The sequence below is a fragment of the Coregonus clupeaformis genome, unplaced genomic scaffold (genome assembly GCF_020615455.1).
Source record: "Coregonus clupeaformis isolate EN_2021a unplaced genomic scaffold, ASM2061545v1 scaf0108, whole genome shotgun sequence".
Lineage (NCBI taxonomy): Eukaryota > Metazoa > Chordata > Actinopteri > Salmoniformes > Salmonidae > Coregonus > Coregonus clupeaformis.
The window spans coordinates 635692-656597 of record NW_025533563.1 but is presented as its reverse complement, the minus strand read 5'-3'; the positions used below and the strand labels follow the sequence as shown (position 1 = coordinate 656597).

Below are 20906 nucleotides of genomic sequence, written 5' to 3'. Positions count from 1 at the left end.
ACCCTACTACAGTTTAACCAGCTCAGCTATAGACTACACCAGCATGACTAGTATCTATGTGGACCCTACTACAGTTTAACCAGCTCAGCAGTACCATTATAGAGCCAAAACCCAGGATAGAGGGGCTGAGTGAATGTGGTCTGGACTCTGTGGAGGAGGGTCATTGTGTCAGAGACACTGTAGAAGGACAGAGTACCTGCCTTGTGATCCAGGTACACTCCTACTCTGGAGGACTGAGGGCCTGATACTTTAGTCTCAACATTATTGTGTCTGAAACAATAACCACCACTATAACAGTGTAAACTCCAGGACTTGTCATTGTCTCCAAATCCACTATCTGTCTCTGTTCTGCTGATGTCTTTATATGAGACTGCTGTATCAACATCCTCCCCACTCCACTCCACCTCCCAGTAACAGCGTCCAGACAGACCCTCTCTACACAGAACCTGATAGTAGTTAGTGAATCTGTCTGGATGATCAGGATATGGTTGTTCTTGGTCTGTAAGTGTCACCTTTCTGTTCCCTTCAGACAGAGAGAGGCGTGTGTGTGCTGTGTTTGGGTCCAGTGTGAGCTGACAGGAATCTGGGAGAAGAGCAGAGCAGAGACCAATGAGGGGAGTTAGAACAATAAGTGAAGTCAGATACTGTATCTACCCTGTCTTTGATTAGAGCACAGCAGAGATCAAATCAGAGAAATATGAGGAGTCAGATAGATACCCAGTCTTTGATTAGATCTACTATTGCTATATATTTCTAGAGGGATTGTTAGGAGTGTCAGTAAAAAGAGACTGTTAGTTACTTCAGAATAAAGAGACTCACATTGTAAGAACTGTTCTCTGGTCTTGGGCTCTGGAGGCAGTACAACATCCACTATATTCACTACAGACACACAAACACATTCACAGAGAGAGGGAATGTTATCATCATACCATATTCCACATATATATGACTAGTAGGGAACTTTCAATGGTCTAAAGTTGATGTTCTTATTATTTTCAACACACCTGTAGTGGAGATCTTGGTCCATTCTCCTTTAAGGACGTCTTCTAGTTTCTCTCTCAGTTCAGACACAGTCTTACTCACATCTCCAAAGTACTGAAGAGGACGGACAACGATGCTGGGTAAGTCTGAAGATACACTGGTACCGGAGAGAGACTGATAACTCTGGGGGGAGAGAGAGCGAGAGAGAGCGAGAGAACAGAACCAAATGATTGAGAGTTTCACATTGAGTTTTAATTTCATATCACATGTATCAAGGCAGTTGAGTTACCTGGAGGAAATGGATGTGATCCTCTGTGTGTGAGAGCTGCTCCAGCTCAGTGCTTCTCTTCCTCAGCTCAGCTATCTCCTGCTCCAGTTGCTCCAGGAGTCCTTCAGCTTGACTCACTTGAGCCTTCTCTTGGGCTCTGATCAGCTCCTTCACCTCAGAGCGCCTTCTCTCAATGGAGCGGATCAGCTCGGTAAAGATCTTATCACTGTCCACCACTGCTGCCTGTGCAGAGCTCTGTTAAGAGAGAGAGAGAGAGAGACTTGTCTTACTTTAATGAGCCATCCTCATTACACTAACACCCCCACCCCTAAAAGCACATTGCGTGACACCACAACCTCTACACAATCACATTATCCAGTACCCAACACCACAATACAATACACCATCCAGCACCACATTCCAACCGTCCATCCAACCCCTCCTCTCCAGCCGTACAGACAGCCCCCTGAGCCCCCATACCTCCCTGAAACATCTCCACACTGTTGATCATTTTGTACAACTCAAACTCAACCCTAAGGCGTCAACAGTAATGGCATTAACCTGGCAACACAGAAAAAACATGATGAACAGTCTGTCATTGCAGAAAACGGACACCCCTCCCCAACTCCCAGGTCAACCCGAGCCAACCAGCTATTGGTGTCCAGGGCTCCATGTAATACCCTCCACTGGACGACCCCTGACCTTTCCAGCACTGGGAGCTTATAGAGCACCCTCCACCTATACCCTGCCATGCTCTCAGCCCCCACAACCCCCTGCCACTGATGCCCCTTCACTCCCACTAAGCTCAGTGTTAAAAGTCAGTAAGTCCTCCAGACTCTCCTGCCAGTCCCCAGTCTCTGCTGTCACTTGCAGTGGTGGAAACGGTGGTGGCCCCTCCTCAGGCTGCTCCAGCCCTCAGTACTGCAGCATAGAAATCAGAGACCCCTGCTGTATTGAGTCTCTCCGGCCGCATGGTCTCTCCTATCATTGCTACGCAGACGACACACAATTATTTTTCTCCTTTTCCCCCCTTCTGATAACCAGGTGGCGAATCGCATCTCTGCATGTCTGGCAGACATATCAGTGTGGATGTCGGATCCCCACCTCAAGCTGAACGTCGGCAAGACGGAGCTGCTCTTCCTCCCGGGGAAGGACTGGCCGCTCCATGATCTCGCCATCACGGTTGACTACTCCATTGTGTCCTATTCCCAGAGTGCAAAGAACCTTGGCGTGACCATGGACAACACCCTGTCATTCTCTGCTAACATCAAAGCGGTGACCCGATTCTGCAGGTTCATGCTTTACAACATTCGCAGAGTACGACCCTACCTTACACAGAAAGCGGCACAGGTCCTAATCCAGGCACTTGTCATCTCCCGTCTGGATTACTGCAACTCGCTGTTGGCTGGGCTCCCTGCCTGTGCCATTAAACCCCTACAACTTATCCAGAATGCCGCAGCCCGTCTGGTGTTCGACCTTCCTAAGTCCTCTCATGTCACCCCGCTCCTCCGCACACTCCACTGGCTTCCAGTTGAGGCTCGCATCTACTACAAAACCATGGTGCTTGCCAACGGAGCTGTGAGGGGAACGGTACCTCCTTACCTTCAGGCTCTGATCAGACCCTACACCCAAACGAGGGCACTACATTCATCCACCTCTGGCCTGCTAGCCCCCCTACCTCTACGGAAGCACAGTTCCCGCTCAGCCCAGTCAAAGCTATTCGCTGCTCTGGCACCCCAATGGTGGAACAAGCTCCCCCACGACGCCAGGACAGCGGAGTCACTGACCACCTTCCGGAGACACTTGAAACCCCACCTCTTTAAGGAATACCTGCAATAGTATAATAGTTATCCTTCTACCCCCCCTTTACTACCACTGTCTTTTGTCTAAACTAACACCTGACTTATTTCACCTGCTAGCACTGACTTGTTTAAAGAAATGTACTTATTGTGATCGAGATGTAGTTGTCCCACTGGCTATCCTAAGTTGAATGCACCAATTTGTAAGTCGCTCTAGATAAGAGCGTCTGCTAAATGACTTAAATGTTAATGAAGAGCTGCTGATCCAGCCCCAAACCACCAGCCCTCCTCAACAGAGCACATGCTGGTTCCCTCCAGCCCACCTCCGTACGGTACAGTAGCCTCTGTGAGCAGAACCTGAGAACACCCAGGATCACAGAGTTATGCCCTCTATAAATCAGAGTACAACTCCACAGCCGCAGCCTCATCTCCCCACAACAGAAGTTACCCACCCATCAGGCTCCCTCATCTCCCCCACAACAGAAGTTACCCACCCATCAGGCTCCCTCATCTCCCCACAACAGAAGTTACTCCCCTTCTGCTGTCCCCACCTCTCCCAAAAGCCTTGGAAGCTTGAGCAAAAAGTGACATCTTGGAAGAGCTTTACATGGAATTTCCAATAGGACACCTGCCTGGGCCCTGGTGAAACAGAGAACTGAGCCCTGTACTAGGTGCAGACACATTTTGTAAAGCAAAGACAAGGTCACTGATTTTGGCTCTAACCACTAACAACCTACCCTTACACACCTCTTTTGCTACCCCTGCACTAAGATTTGTGCCATGGCTCAGCACCTGCGCCCCCTTCCACCAGACCCCCAATACACTTCATTAATCACATCACTGTGTGTCTCTTGCTAAAAAATCACGTTTAAATGTTTTTGTTTGACATATTCCCCCAGTCTCTGCCGCCGTTCATGTTAAGGAAGTCTAACCGTGAAATCTCCATAAGAGGTGGGAGGGAAATCACCACAATCAGAAACCAGTAGAGAAGCCCATAAAGCCGCCATGCCAGAAAAAACCATCAATTTAAGCAGATTCTGAAGACATGCCCTTAAGAACCCATGACCCATTTTCTCAGCCTATACCGCTTCCTGGGTGAGAGGACACTAAACCCCTCATTCTTCATCATGTGTTGTACTGACCTTACAAACCTTCCAGGATCAATCAAATAAGACTCCAGCAGAACCTTCTTTTTCCCCTTTAGTCTCCATCAGGAACCTAGAAAGTTCTCTCAGCGTATATACTGGGCCCTCAGCCTGACTGTCTGTCAGCTCTGGATCCAATGAGCCGTCTGAAAACGAGACGCCTTGTCCTCCGCTCCCGCAGACTCACCTCCCCCCTCTTCCTCCTCCTCCATTGGCACGGTACCGTCCTCCTCCTCCCCAGTCTCTGCCCCCCTGCACTTCCCCCCTGATCAGAGCCTCTTCCCCAATGACAGGCAATATTTCCTGGGATGAGCCCACCAAGCCTTCGCCCACCGGAGTCTCTGTTACTACAGAAACCTGCCTCAGCTCATGTAGCCCAGCTGCAACCCTCCCCACCACCGCTTTCTCCACGGCCTGCGCACCACCACTTGGCCATTCACTACTACCGTGTAGCTCAGTTGGTAGAGCATGGCGCTTGCAACGCCAGGGTTGTGGGTTCGTTTCACAGGAAAACTCCTGCCTGAGCTTTTTACTGTCCCTTTCCACACTGCTAACGCAAGAGGAAGGACTGAAAAAGCATTACTGTGAAGTAACATAATGATGATTCATGTTTATTATTACCTGTTTTTATGGTCATGTTTTGAAATTATACTTCATTACTATAATGATTATCAATAAGCCTAAACATTAATTCAGTCACCTCTGGTCGACAAAAACGTATTTTCCTAGTACATTAATTGTCAAATTCATCAACCAGCATCGAGCACTCTGCCTTCTCAGGCAAGCGAGGGGCATGTTGAGGTAAATATGCTAACCGCCAAGGTTGCATTATGTAATGTATTGGTGGGCTGGAAGATGCAGTGTTTTTTCTTTTCTATTCAGAGGCTATTTACTCCCAATATGAGATCATTTTATATAGAAGGTTTTTATAATGCATGTTTACTAGGGTTGAGGTTAGCGCATCTGAGTAGGGATTATTTGGGATCAATACCTGTCCTACCTATCAATCATATTGCTGCTTGTAGCCTATAACTGATGATCCCCACACTAGAAACACCCAAAACTATCTGTGCTAGCAAACCCTGTGTTCCACCCCTCCCCTGTGTAACCTTGACGTTTGTTAAGAAACAAACACTTGTCTATGAAAACAGACATGTTTAACGGATTCCGCTTGGCACCCAGCCGAGAGCACACGGAAACCACTTGCAAATTTACCAAAACTAACCAACTACTTGCGGTCTGTTCGGAAGCAATAAACGGAGGCAGATTAGCCACCACAACTCTTATCGAAAGAGGCGACATCTGCACCAACACACCCCTCACAAAAATCCCACTCGCAACAAGACAAACCTTTTTCATTAACACAACCACCGCCTTGTTCATTCTGGATGCAGAGTCCAGATGTTCCGCTCCAACCTGTTCGCCGACCATGAGCAAAACTTCCTCCACACCTTTCTCCGGACCGCACCCGAAGCGACAGCGTTTCTTCTCCACTCGGTTGAGGCCATCACGCCGCCCTAACAAACTACCCCTACTCCCCCCTCAACTCTAAACGATAAACAGTGGAAACCAATAAACAAACCCTCCACCATGAGAATATAAATTCATTAAATATGCAAGAACCAAAAGAAAAAAGAATAGTAGCCCTCCTCACGAACCACAAAATTCTCACACAACAACTTCTTCTTCTATGATATAATGGCGGTCCACAAACCAACGTTAAAGGTGCATGCCGCCACCTACTGTGCTGGAGTGTGTGGTCAATCACGGTTTCCAACATTTCTAAATCCTCCTACCTAACTCAGTACTTCTGAGAAAATAAAGAAGAGCCCTACTAACTTCTAATAGACCCTCCCCATCCCCAAAATCCCTTCCAAACCCCCCCAACCCCGTCCAACCTCAATGACCCTAAACTTCAATCTTACCCTCTCTTCAACATACTTACAACAATATAACAACACATGCTCCACCGTTTCATCGACCATACACTCCAGACACAAACCATTCACATGCTTGCCAACCAGATGTAATGACGAGTTCAATGTACAATGTCCTAAGCACAATCGAGTAAACACCACATCTTCCTTCCTAATCTGACTTTTGAATCTTGGTCCATCGACCTTTCTGTAAAACTGTAAACTATTCATATAAATGCCGGCCCTTGTGCTCAGAGTACCATCTCTTCTGCCACACATCTATCAAAATGGCTCTGATCTTACATTTGGCCTCACCTCTACCCAGTGGAACATTAATATCAATTATATCTAGTTTCAAAGCTCTTTTAGCTAACTGGTCTACAATTTCATTCCCTTCCACACCCGAATGTACTGGGACCCAGCAGAATCTCACTACTAAACCCATTCTCTCAATTCTCCATAATAACATTAATACTTTCAGTTCAACTGAGTATACTGACAGTTCATCTGTTAGTCTTCTACATATCTGCACATCAAATTCAGGAACGTAAACGCCTGCTCCTGTGAGCCCACTATCTGGGTCCTTGGATCCGTCTGTGAAAAGCATTAAAAAAGCATAAAAACCTCTACCAATGTAATTGTCAACCAGTTTCTCTATATCACTGACTTCTGACCAATCTTTCCTTTTCTCTACCAAGGTTAGATCAACAACAGGGTCTGGGAGTAACCATGGAGGAACATCCCCTATCACCGCAGAAGGGCCAACCTCCAACTCCCTCAAACCACTCTCATCAGCATGTTTTCCAACTGTCCAACCAAAACCACTGCCTTGTCTACTAGTATATTCCCAACAGTCATCTAGAACAGTAGCAGTGGGATGCTCAACCTCACAGCCTTTCAACCCAATAAGATAATGACCATTTTTTACGGCTTATATCCAAAGGCATCTCTCCTGCCTCCACCAGTAAGGCACATACAGATGTTGATTTAAATGCACCAATACATATCCTTAAAGCTATATACTGGATTCTGTCCAGCTTCTGAAGCCAAGTCTTTACCTCTGTTCCATAAACTGTACACCAGTAATCAATTGTCGTCCTGATCAGAGCTCTATAAACATCCATCAACAATTGTCTGTCAGCACCCTATTCATAACCAGAGACCCACACAACCAACTACCATGAAAGTTAATGAATGAGAGAGACATGAACATCATTACAATAATGTACATAGACATAATGTAACGGTTCTTCTTCTTTGGAGATTAACGGCGGTTGGCATCCAATATGTTGCATTACCGCCCCCAACTGGACTATAATATAAATCCATTATACTTTGTGACACAAAATGGGAAAAGGGGAAATTATAATAATGCAAAAAACACCCTTCCAACTAACCCTACACTCATTAAATACCCACTACCCCATTCCACTACTTTGACCCTATCTGCTCCTGCACCATGCCAACGGCCTGGGAGGACGGGACACCACCACTCAACACACCCTGTAACTCTTCTGAAGTCTAATCTTGTATGCCCAAATAGTTCTCTGCAGCTGCCACCACAACATCAGTAATCAAACAAAGCAGTGGATTCGCCACAAAAGCTCTAACAGGATAACTGATATATCCTACCATGACTTTGTTGGGTAAAGACTCAAAACTCAAATGGACTGACAGTGACTCCTCTGTTTCACCACGCTCACCACCGGGTCTGTGTTGCACCAAATGGCGGGAATCACAAACACCAGCAGTCTTCAACCTGAATTGCTCCACTTCTACACTTAACGCTACCCCAGAAATCACTCCTTTCAATGGTGCCCTGTTCCTAAGAGCAAAGCACGAAACAGATCTTGACCCAAGTTGCGTGACACGGAGCGCCCACTCCCTCTGGTCAGAAGAAACACAAACAAATATCACAAGTCCACTACAGGTTACCTTCACTGATTCAACTGCACCCAACTCCTTTCCCACCCACCCTGAAATCACAAATGGATCTGCCAAAAGGAATGGATCCACTTTCTCCTACAATGTAACTCCTACTGCACCAGATTCTTCTTTATCATGTCCATTGATGCCAGGCTCTGGTTCTGAGCTCTTCACCACACCTTCTACCTCACTTAACTCTCCCTCATTCATTTCCATTTCACCTCCAGAACTCACTCTGGCGAATGGCTCACTCTGTTTGCACTTGAGTTATAATGTGAAATGTCTCTATTACTTTGAAACTTTTGTGAGTGTAATGTTTACTTTTCATTTCTGATTGTTTATTATCTATTTCACTTGCTTTCACAATGTAAACATATATGTTTCCCATGCCAATAAAGCCCTTTGAATTAAATGGAGAGAGAGCTCCATTTTAATGTATAGGGGACTTGAGTCTTTCATGGTTACTCAAGGTTATGTGATGAGGTAACCCTCTTGCAACATCAAAATCAGTGTCAGCCTAATGGGGAATGACCTCTTGGTGAAACAGTCAAGATGTTGGTTTCTCTCCTCAGTAGACCCGGGTTCATATCCCGCCGGTTACATTAAGCAGTCTATTCTCTGAAAGGGGTCCAGACAGCCTGTTCCCAACAGTGGAGCCAGTGGGATTGGATAGGGGCATCTCTCTCTCTCTGACTGGAGTAGAGAAGTGAAATGGTGTGTCTCCTCTGGTCAACAATACTCACCTTGAGACACTCCACAGCCTGTTGGAGCTCCTTCAGCTTCTTCTCTCTCTCCTGGAATCTCTGCTGGACTTTCTGCTGACTCATCCCCAGCTGCCTCTGTGGAGAATCACTCTTCAATGAGCTATCAAGCTTTATTTGTCCAGTAGATCAATAGTATAGTAATGGGACATAGGGCCCATAGAAGATAGTGATTAATATGTTGAGGAAGTGTCTGTGTGAAATTATATTATTATATTGTTATGTGAAAGATTATAGTTTTAACAGTGCACAAAACAGGGGAGCTGATTGGGTGTTTGATAACGAATTACAATGGTGTTTGACTTTAGAAAATGGTGATACATTTGGAGACTCTGGGTTAACACATCTATATAATCAAGGTTTGTGTTCATATTTGTTCTGCTGAGGATTGATTTCATTTGAATGATCTCATATTCAAACAGCCTTAGTTCCTACTGTAATTAATATTTGTTTATCAGACAGTCACCAACAAGTAGTTCTGGTCTTACCTGTTTCCCAGTCCTCTCTGCTGCAGCTGACACTGTTTCATGGCCTTTATGTTCATCCATCACACACAGCAGACAGATACACTGCTGATCGGTACGACAGAAAACCTCCAGCAGTTTGTCATGATGAGAGCAGATCTTCTCCTGTAGTTGTGCGGTGGCTTTGACCAGCTTGTGCTTCTTGAAAGCAGGATATTCATAGTGAGGTTGGAGGTGAATCTCACAGTAAGAGGCCAGACACACCAGACAGGACATGAGGGCTTTCTGCTTTCTGGTCCCAGTGCAGAAATCACACGCCACATCTCCAGGTCCAGCATAGCACAGAGCAGGAGGGGGAGCAGCCTGGAGTCCTGTCTCCTTCAGTTTCTCCACCATCTCAGCCAAAATGGTATTTTTCCTCAGATTAGGCCTTGGAGTGAAGGTCTCTCTGCACTGAGGACAGCTATAGACCCCTTTCAGAACATCCTGATCCCAGCAGTCCTCAATACAGCTTCTACAGTAACTGTGTCCACAGGCAGTAGTGACCGGCTCCTTCAGTAGATCCAGACAGACAGAACAACAGAACTGTTCCTGGTCCAGCAAAACTCCCTGCTGAGCCATTTGGACGGTTGTTCACTCTCACACAGACAGACGACACAGAGACTCAGATCAGTTTCGTTTCCACAGAAGTGAGTTTTTGGGAGGGCGAGGACTTTCTGGATCTGCCAGATAGGTGAGGTTAGAGGGAGGGAGGGAGGGAGGGAGGGAGGAGGGAGGGAGGGAGGGAGGGAGGGAGGAGGGAGGGAGGGAGGGATAGAGAGAGAACTGCGTTCAACGTGGAGAGGGAGACAAATATTTTAGTTTCTAGGTTAGGGCCCTTCATTTGGAATAAATCTAACAAATATGAGTTGTTAGAATATATAAAGGGTAACAGTTCCTATGAAGTACATATTATAATTATTTTAATAAGCTTCATAATGCCTTATAATACACTTATGTGTTATAACACTGATTATAAGTGTCTATAATAATTAATAAGTGGTTGTAATGGGGGGTTGATATTGATACAATATACTGTAGTTTAAATGAATACTGTATGTATTGACTGATCATTGAGAATGAGGTAATACTTTACATTACAGTGTGGGTATTACTGTTAGGCCTAGGGTCAGGGTTAGAGTTACTACATTTAGCAGTAACCCTAACCCTAGCCATATCTATGACTAAAAAGAGAAGACGTTTTATAATCAGAGTTCTTTGTATCTCTTCTTAGTCAGACAGAAACCCCCCACATCTTATAGGTGGACGGGGTTATGAACATATCCAATGAATTGTTTTCTGCAACCAGATGAAATGAAACTGCCTTTCAGCAGGAAAAGCTTCTCTAATAATCCTAACCTTTGCTGGGTGTCTTCAGAGACTGAGGTATAGAGACACTGTCAAGTCAAATCATCTGGCTGTGCTTTCATGTCAAAACATGTATTATTTTATATTCATAAAATTCTATTGTATTATATTCTTTGATAACATATTCTATCCATAGACTCTACTCTGTATAGTGTTAATGATGACTGTTTGTTCTGTACATTGATTGAATGGTTAGGACTATCTCACTGTATTCACTGTTTAAATCCCAAGAGACCAGGAGACCTAAAGGAAGCCTTCAACACTGTATCCCTTCATCCAGTCATAGTAAACAACCTCTGTCTGTCTGTCTGTACGTCTGTCTGTCTGTAAACACAGCTAACTTTTCTGCGGTGGTTGTTGTTGCTATCAGTGCTGCACAGCTATTTTCAGGTCTCTCCAGAGATGGTCGATCGGGTTCAACTCCAGGATCTGGCTGGACCACTCAAGGACATTCAGAGACTTGTCCCGAAGCCACTCCTGCGTCTTGGCTGTGTGCTTAGGGTTGTTGTCTTGTTGGAAGTTGAACCTTCGCCCCAGTCTGAGATCCTGAGCGCTCTGAAGCAGGTTTTCATCAAGGATCTCTCTGTACTTTGCTCTGTTCATTTTTCCCTCGATCCTGGCTATTCTCCCAGTCCATGCCTCTGAAAAACATCCCCACAGCCTGATGCTGCCACCACCGTGCTTCACCATAGGGATGGTGCCATGTTTTCTACAGATGTGACGCTTGGCATTCAGGCCAAAGAGTTCAATCTTGGTTTCATCAGACTAGAGAATCTTCTTTCTCATGGTCTGAGAGTCCTTTAGGATCCTTTTGGCAAACTCCAAGCGGGCTGTCATGTGTCTTTTACTGAGGAGTGGCTTCCGTCTGGCCACTCTACCATAAAGGCCTAATTGGTGGAGTGCTGCAGAGGTGGTTGTCCTTCTGGAAGTTTCTCCCATCTCCACAGAGGAACTCTGGAGCTCTGTCAGAGTTACCATCGGATTCTTGGTCACTTCCCTGACCAAGGCCCTTCTCCCCCGATGCTCAGTTTGGCCAGGTGGCCAGCTCTAGGAAGAGTCTTGGTGGTTACAAACTTCTTCCATTTAAGAATGATGGAGGCCATTGTGATCTTGGGGACCTTCAATGTTGCAGAAATGTTTTGGGACCCTTCCCCAGATCTGTGCCTCAACACAATCCTGTCTCAGGGCTCTACGGACAATTACTTCACCCTCATGGCTTGGTTTTGCTCTGACATGCACTGTCAACTGTGGGACCTTATATAGACAGCTGTGTGCCTTTACAAATCATGTCCAATCAATTGAATTTACCACAGGTGGACTCCAATCAAGTTGTAGAAACATCTCAAGGATGATCAATGGAAACAGGATGCACCTGAGCTCAATTTTGAGTCTCATAGCAAAGGGTCTGAATACTTATGTAAATAAGGTATTTCTGTCTTGTATTTTCAATAAGTGTGTAAAAATAAAAACCTGTTTTCGCTTTGTCATTATGTGGTATTGTGGGTAGAGTGATGAGGAAAATGTTTTATTTAATCAATTTTAGAATAAGGCTGTAACGTAATAAAATGTGGAAAAAGTCAAAGGGTCTGAATACTTTCCGAATGCACTGTATGGCAGCTAGAAATCAAAACTGGATGGTCTTCAGAGATAGATGGGAGGGGCTTCGGGTAGCTGAAGGCGGGGACTAAAAACAAACAAGAGATAACTAATGTAAAATGTAGTGTCTGGGAAATGTATGTAGTATGTACATTTATAAGCTGGAAGTGGAAGCCTAAGTATTGTTTGTCCATTAGTTTAGGGGGGGTGGTAGGGTTAGGGGGAAATAATAAAGAAGGAAAATATATTTAAAATAATATTTACAAAACATATATATGGGGGATTGGAAATGATGCAGACAATTACACAGATAGAAACCCCAATATATCTGCAATGTTAAAGCTGATCCTATAGCTGTACGGTGGCTTTGACCAGCTGGTGCTTCTTCAAAGCAGGAGATTCATAGTGAGGTTGGAGGTGAGTCTCACAGTAAGAGGCCAGACACACCAGACAGGACATGAGGTCTTTCTGCTTTCTGGTCCCAGTGCAGACATCACACGCCACATCTCCAGGTCCAGCATAGCACAGAGCAGGAGGGGGAGCAGCCTGGAGTCCTGTCTTCTTCAGTTTCTCCACCACTTAGGCGAGCACAGCACTCCTGTTCAGAATAGGTCTTGGGGTGAAGGTATGTCTGCACTGCACTCAATCTGGTTTATTTAGTACCCCAGCGCAGGTTAAGTAGTGGAAAGAACATGTTGGGTTATTTTGACCCAGACAGTTTGGTTGCGTGAATAACCCAATATGTTGGGTTGTTAGTATTAACAGAACACGGGTTAATTTAACCATCAGTTGGGTATTTTTACTCTCATGCTTGGTTGACCTAGCAACTGGGTCTGTTTTAATGTCATGCTTGGTTGACCTAGCAACTGGGTCTGTTTTAATGTCATGCTTGGTTGACCTAGCAACTGGGTCTGTTTTAATGTCATGCTTGGTTGACCTAGCAACTGGGTCTGTTTTAATGGCATGCTTGGTTGACCTAGCAACTGGGTCTGTTTTAATGTCATGCTTGGTTGACCTAGCAACTGGGTCTGTTTTAATGTCATGCTCGGTTGACCTAGCAACTGGGTCTGTTTTAATGTCATGCTTGGTTGACCTAGCAACTGGGTCTGTTTTAATGTCATGCTTGGTTGACCTAGCAACTGGGTCTGTTTTAATGTCATGCTTGGTTGACCTAGCAACTGGGTCTGTTTTAATGTCATGCTTGGTTGACCTAGCAACTGGGTCTGTTTTAATGTCATGCTCGGTTGACCTAGCAACTGGGTCTGTTCTAATGTCATGCTCGGTTGACCTAGCAACTGGGTGTGTTTTATTGTCATGCTTGGTTGACCTAGTAACTGGGTCTGTTTTAATGTCATGCTTGGTTGACCTAGCAACTGGGTCTGTTTTAATGTCATGCTTGGTTGACCTAGCATCTGGGTCTGTTTTAATGTCATGCTTGGTTGACCTAGCAACTGGGTCTGTTTTAATGTCATGCTTGGTTGACCTAGCAACTGGGTCTGTTTTAATGTCATGCTTGGTTGACCTAGCAACTGGGTCTGTTTTAATGTCATGCTTGGTTGACCTAGCAACTGGGTCTGTTTTAATGTCATGCTTGGTTGACATAGCAACTGGGTGTGTTTTAATGTCATGCTTGGTTGACCTAGCAACTGGGTCTGTTTTAATGTCATGCTTGGTTGACCTAGCAACTGGGTTTGTTTTAATGTCATGCTTGGTTGACCTAGCAACTGGGTCTGTTTTAATGTCATGCTTGGTTGACCTAGCAACTGGGTCTGTTTTAATGTCATGCTTGGTTGACCTAGCAACTGGGTCTGTTTTAATGTCATGCTTGGTTGACCTAGCAACTGGGTCTGTTTTAATGTCATGCTTGGTTGCCCTAGCAACTGGGTCTGTTTTAATGTCATCCTTACTGTAGGTTATTTTAAGGCGTTTAAATACTGTAAACTCAATTTTTCCTTATTAAATTCTTCTATAATATGTAGAGTATTTATTACATATTATAATAAGGTATACCACTGTATTATAGCCCAACAATGAGACATACGTGGACTTTTATGAAACTCTATAAGCATAATTGAAGCTACAAAAATGTCAATGTTCAACCTTAACATGTGCTAACTACGCAACAGACCAGATGAACAGGAATTATATTTACTCTCATGGGTGGCTAAAAATAACTATCTGAAAGCCACACCCCTACTAAACTATGCCTACAGTCTTCTGATCTGACCTGCTGGGTCATATCTCAATAACCAAGCAACAATAACCCAACACCCAGCATGCATAACCCAGCAGTTTTTAAAGAAAACAACCCAACTAAGTGACCCAACGCCTGCAACCCAACATTTGGGTCAACCAAACAACCTAGCATTTTTTAGAGTGTGGGGACAGGTGTAGACACCTTTCAGATCATCCTGATCCCAGCTTTCTTTAATACAGCCCATACAGTAGCTGTGTCCACAGGCAGTAGTCACCGGATCCTTCAGTGGATCCAGACAGACGGAGCAACAGAACAGTTCTAGATTGTCAGCCATTTTAGTGCTTTCACCTGAAGGTTGAGCAACAGGGTGTCAAAGATGACATATGACTTTCTGTTTCTGAACTCTACACCAGAGGACAGGGAGTGGCTTCCTCTTGACTGTGTACTCTGTATCTACAGGTTTTTGGGGGATGGAAGTCAAGCTAAGAAGATGACGTTGCATACAGCTGGTCCACAGGGAATAGTAACTGGATCCTTTGGTAGATCCAGACAGCAGAGTGGATATTTTAAAAGGGCCTCTGCAATGTCCATACAACAAACTGCACAGCAGTGTATCAGAGATAACTTTAATTTATTTGAAAGTCTGAGTGGTGGGGGAGGCCTTTTAGATCTGTTTGGAGACGTTAGTCCTGGATGGATGCACTGAGGTATATAGGGATGGAAGCCATAGTGACGTGTAACCAAATATAAGGTTGTGGTAAAACATTACAACGTTTTAAAGGTTCCATAAATGTACAATGACCTATTCAGAAGCCACAGTGGTGAATGATGAATATGTCAAATCAAAAGTTTTATTTCATTTTCAGTCATGTAAAATGATCATAAATTGTAAAGAAACATGTGGATACAGTGGAGGGCAAATACCTCTGTAAAATTAATTAAGCAAGAAATGGCAGTGGAAATGCCTTTATGCACAAATATTGATATAATAACCATCATATTAAAGTAAACTTGGAGTCACACGATGATATGTGGTGTGGTCCTCCCACTACGACTCAGGAAACCATGCAGTTTATTAAGCTACAGATGAAATAAGTCATGCTGAACTTCACAGGGTGGTGAAAGTTCACAGTGATGAGCTTGATGCTCCTTTCCAATAAATATCGAGGGTCTTTTTGTCCATAATAATGTCATCATGTAGGCAGCCTATCCAGAGTGGGCGTGTTCACTATATAATGCCCCCAAAACATCTGACAAAACCATCGGTAGAGTTGAAAATGTGATGGAAACGCATTTAATAGAACGTTTTTTACCGGTTTTTGTATTTTCCCAAAAATATATTTGTATGTGCATTACATCATCACGCACAGCCATTTATCTTCAACAAGTCAATTTGATAGATAAATGGAAACATCTCTGCTGGTAAAATTCACGTTTTTATGAAGATTTTACAATATTCACATGAAAATCTGTCGCCTGTCGAATGGAAACAGATTTTCATGCACATTTTCAAAAATCTGCATAAAAACAATATCCTCATTTATAAACAATATCCCAATAGAATTGAATGGTAAATTAAGTATTGAATCATTTTGGAGTCACTTGTATTGTAAATAAGAACATAATATGTTTAAGCGACTCCAAAATGACACAATACATTATTTACCATTCAATTCTATTGGGCACAACATCATCTGAAACACAACGGAAACACACTGCAAATGCATCCAACAAGAGTCCCAAGCCTGATGTAGTCATAGCCTGCTAGGAATATGGGACCAAATACTAAACTTTCTAATGGAGGGCCTAGATACAGATGAAGTCGGAAGTTTACATACACCTTAGCCAAATACATTTAAACTAAGTTTTTCCACAATTCCTGACATTTAATCCTAGTAAAAATTCCCTGTCTTAGGTCAGTTAGGATCACCACTTTATTTTAAGAAGGTGAAATGTCAGAATAATAATAAAGAGAATTATTTATTTCAGCTTTTATTTCTTACATCACATTCCCAGTGGGTCAGAAGTTTGCATACACTCAATTAATATTTGGTAGCATTGCCTTTAAATTGTTTAACTTGGGTCAAACGTTTCGGGTAGCCTTCCACAAGCTTCCCACAATAAGTTGGGTGAATGTTGGCCCATTCCTCCTGACAGAGCTGGTGTAACTGAGTCAGGTTTGTAGGCCTCCTTGCTCGCACACGCTTTTTCAGTTCTGCCAACACATTTTCTATAGGATTGAGGTCAGGCCAATCCAATACCTTCAATTTGTTGTCCTTACGCCATTTTGCCACAACTTTGGAAGTATGCTTGGGGTCATTGTCCATTTGGAAGACCCATTTGCAACCAAGCTTTAACTTCCTGTCTGATGTCTTGAGATGTTGCTTCAATATAGCCACATACTTTTCCTTCCTCATGATGCCATCTATTTTGTGAAGTGCACCAGTCCCTCCTGCAGCAAAGCACCCCCACAGCATGATGCTGCCGCCCCCGTGCTTCACGGTTGGGATGGTGTTCTTCGGCTTGCAAGTCTCACACTTTTTCCTCCAAACATAAAGATGGTCATTATGGCCAAACAGTTCTATTTTTGTTTCATCAGACCAGAGGACATTTCTCCAAAAAGTATGATCTTTATCCCCATGTGCAAATGCAAACCGTAGTCTGGCTTTTTTATGGCAGTTTTGGAGCAGTGGCTTCTTCCTTGCTGAGCGGCCTTTCAGGTTATGTCGATATAGGACTCCCCTGTGGATATATATATATTTTTGTACCTGTTTCCTCCAGCATCTTCACAATGTCCTTTGCTGTTGTTCTGGTATTGATTTGCACTTTTCGCACCAAAGTACGTTCATCTCTAGGAACAGAACGCGTCTCCTTCCTGAGCGGTATGACGGCTGCGTGGTCCCATAGTGTTGATACTTGCGTACTATTGTTTGCACAAATGAACGTGGTACCTTCAGGCATTTGGAAATTGCTCCCAAGGATGAACCAGACTTGTGGAGGTCTACAATCTTTTTCTGAGGTCTTGGCTGATTTCTTTTGATTTTCCCATGATGTCAAGCAAAGAGGCACTGAGTTTGAAGATAGGCCTTGAAATACATCCAAAGGTACACCTCCAATTGACTCAAATGATGTCAATTATCCTATCAGAAGCTTCTAAAGCCATGACATCATTTTTTGGAATTTTCCAAGCTGTTTAAAGGCACAGTCAACTTAGTGTATGTCAACTTCTGACCCACTGGAATTGTGATACAGTGAATTATAAGTGAAATCATCTGTCCTTAAACAATTGTTGGAAAGATTACTTGTGTCACGCAGAAAGTAGATGTCCTAACTGACTTGCCAAAACTATAGTTTGTTAACAAGAAATGTGTGGAGTGGTTGAAAAACTAGTTTTAATGACTCCTAAGTGTATGTAAACTTCCGACTTCAACTGTAAATAAAGTATATTCATTTCTAAACAGTAAAACAGACATTAATCAAAATACACTCAAATAAAAGGTGACATTCTGTACTGTCGCCTCATATAAAACATTTAATGTGAAATCTAAAACGCTGGAGTATAGAGCCAAATTCAAAGTTTAATAAATTCAAAAACCAAGGGTGGGTCAAAATTATTCCCATAATGTAGAATTTTCAGTAGATTAGGAACTGCTTCCTATAAAGCTATGTGGAGTATAATGTAGCTGGACATTGTAAAGTCTGCTTCCTATAAAGCTATGTGGAGTATAATGTAGCTGGACATTGTAAAGTCTGCTTCCTATAAAGTTATGTGGAGTATAATGTAGCTGGACATTATAAAGTTTGCTTCCTATAAAACTATGTGGAGTATAATGTAGCTGGACATTGTAAAGTCTGCTTCCTATAAAGCTATGTGGAGTATAATGTAGCTGGACATTGTAAAGTCATAGACACAATTATATTACTTCTTATTGACATTCAACCTGGGAATGAAAATTTAAGCAATTAATGTACAAACATGTCTAAAACTATTTAAAAATAAATAAAATAAAAATAAATAAAATAAAACAAATCCTGCAACAAAGGACCAGGTGTGAATGTTCTGGGGGGTCTAAGACTACCCCTTACCAGTTTGAATACAATGTTTGATTTCACCCCCAGACCCCAAAACACACCCCATTCAAAACAGTTTTAACAGCCCCCCACCCGATGCAACTCAATATTAAGAAGGCATACAGTCAGTGTACAGACCAATGCACTACCCCCAGGATGACAACAAGCCCCTCACACATTGGACCACACACACACAAGAAAGGGTGTTGGTTATTTTAGTTTTACAAGTAACATTTCTTGGACATGTCCTTACTTTAAAAAGAAGCATGTTTGGTCTTGTTTGAATCAGCCCAATTCTCTGGTTATAAATAAAATAACCATGATTGGCAGAATGTTTAATTCACATCTCTGGCTATTAATAGATTGTGGAACTATGAAAAATAGGGAATAATGTTCCCAACACACCCACCTCACAGTTCCTACACAGACCCTGAGGCACCATGCAGGTCTGACACCAGAGGAGGCTGGTGGGAGGAGCTATAGGAGGACGGGCTCATTGTAATGGCTGGAATGGAATCAATGGAACGTATCAAACACAAACATTTGAAACCACATGTTTGACTGAGTTCCATTTATTCCATTCCAGACATCACAATGAGCCTGTCTGCTATAGCTCCTCCCACCAGACTCCACTGCCTGACAACCATTCTATTGTCTTGAGGACTTTACAACCATTTGGTCTGATCAAAGACCAGGACACCCTTTCAAATAGATACATCCTCTCAGCCTTGATGACTAAACTAATCAAAGACTAACACACACACACACACACACACACACCACAGTAATCTGATCATGGTGACTCCACAGTAATAACATTTATAACTCATAAGTCACCAGGTGTGATTTACCTTTTGACAGATGAAACCCTACATCAACTACTAATGACTTATGGGAGGAAGTGTGCATTTCACATATTAAGATATAATACAAGGATACTTCCTTTGTGTGTTGCACTTAGTCAATTGAAAATGTGCTTAAAGTTTTGAAAAAACAGCCTTTTTGATGATCTGTTTTGAGTTTTGTATTAAGAGTTGTGAAATTTTACCACATACTTGTGAAAATAGTACAAAAGTGATTATAAAATCTATAATACATGGATACTTCCTTAAATGTACTTATTTTGTGTTATGCAGTTATGTTATTGAAACAGAATAAGTCTAATGAGAGAATAAATAAGTCAAGTCCAACCATTACCTCTCTCCTCTTTCACATCCCTCTATCATCACTCCATGGGTGTGTCCCAATAATCTCTCCTTCCTCCTGAAGTATAGCATTCCTTCACTACTCCTCTCAAATGTAAAAACATTGGATTGGTGTTGGCATGGGGTAGAGGGAGTTTACATATACCAGTCATTTCCTTTTAAATCCATGAAGGGAAGTGGACAAGTTCACACTTAGAAAGGAGATAATAGTTCCACACCCCATGTGTCCTGATAACTACAGGAATGGAACCATATTGAGGTTGGCTGATTTCTATACGGTTTGATGGGAGAGAGAGAGAGAGACAGAGACAGAGACAGAGACAGAGACAGAGACAGAGACAGAGAGAGACAGAGAGAGAGAGAGAGAGAGAGAGAGAGAGAGAGAGAGAGAGAGAGAGAGAGAGAGAGAGAGAGAGAGAGAGAGAGAGAGAGAGAGAGAGAGAGAGAGAGAGACAGAGAGAGAGAGAGAGAGAGAGGAGGACATCAGGTAAAGTTCTGGAGATGAGGGAATATGTGTGCAGAAAGAAACCCTCCAGTATGGTTAACCACAGTTAGGCCCAGTATGGACTATCAATACAAGTGACCATTTAGAATGTGACCCAGTTCAATGGGTCTTAACAGAACTGGGGGATGTCAGCCATGAAGTTGTCTAAACACAACTGGAATATAATTTGTTTGTGATTCATTGTTAATGGATTTTCCATTAGGAACACAGGGGGAAAACCTAACACAACAACACACATAACACACAACCAATAAAAACACAAAGGGGGAGGAAACCACTAAAGTCATTACTTCATTCTAATGACAGTGAGCAAATCTCCACCCTATTCCCTATGTAGTGCACTACTTTAGATCTGATCCGAAGTAGCCTAGTGCACTACGTAGGGAACAGGGTGTCATTTGGGCCAGAGTCAGTAACTCCCCTGGGTATGAATTCTCTCTCTATCTTATCTGTCTTCTATATTATGTTCTCCTCTCCTCCTCTCTTCTCTCCTCTATTCACTCTATTCTATCATCCACACCACAGGCCAGCTTCAACACAATCCATTTACAAGTTAAAGACACACCTTGGAATAAATAGCAAAGGAAAACTACTACTAGATGGATTTTTTATTTCCCATCACCATGAATCATATTTAATAACTGAACAGTAGCAGACCTAACTTA

General features: G+C 43.2%; 1 protein-coding gene across 1 annotated transcript; it reads right to left on the bottom strand.

The window, feature by feature from the left end:
• Positions 1–68: 68 nt before the first annotated feature.
• LOC121556699 (tripartite motif-containing protein 16-like) lies at positions 69–9881 on the bottom strand. The gene is made up of 6 exons (XM_045213392.1): positions 9285–9881; positions 8779–8874; positions 1271–1504; positions 1005–1164; positions 820–879; positions 69–583 (listed from the first exon to the last, which is right to left on the bottom strand). Exons 1-6 carry the CDS (start codon positions 9879–9881, stop codon positions 69–71), a joined length of 1662 nt encoding a protein of 553 aa, XP_045069327.1.
• Between the last annotated feature and the right edge of the window lie 11025 nt (positions 9882–20906).

Coding starts and splice junctions, on each gene's coding strand:
- LOC121556699 (XM_045213392.1), bottom strand. CDS start 9,881: ATGGCTCAGCAGGGAGTTTTGCTGGACCAGGAACAGTTCTGTTGTTCT. Junction 1,505..8,778: donor AGGCTGTGGAGTGTCTCAAG/GTGAGTATTGTT, acceptor CTCTCTTAACAG/AGCTCTGCACAGGCAGCAGT. Junction 584..819: donor CAGAGAACAGTTCTTACAAT/GTGAGTCTCTTT, acceptor CTCTTCTCCCAG/ATTCCTGTCAGCTCACACTG.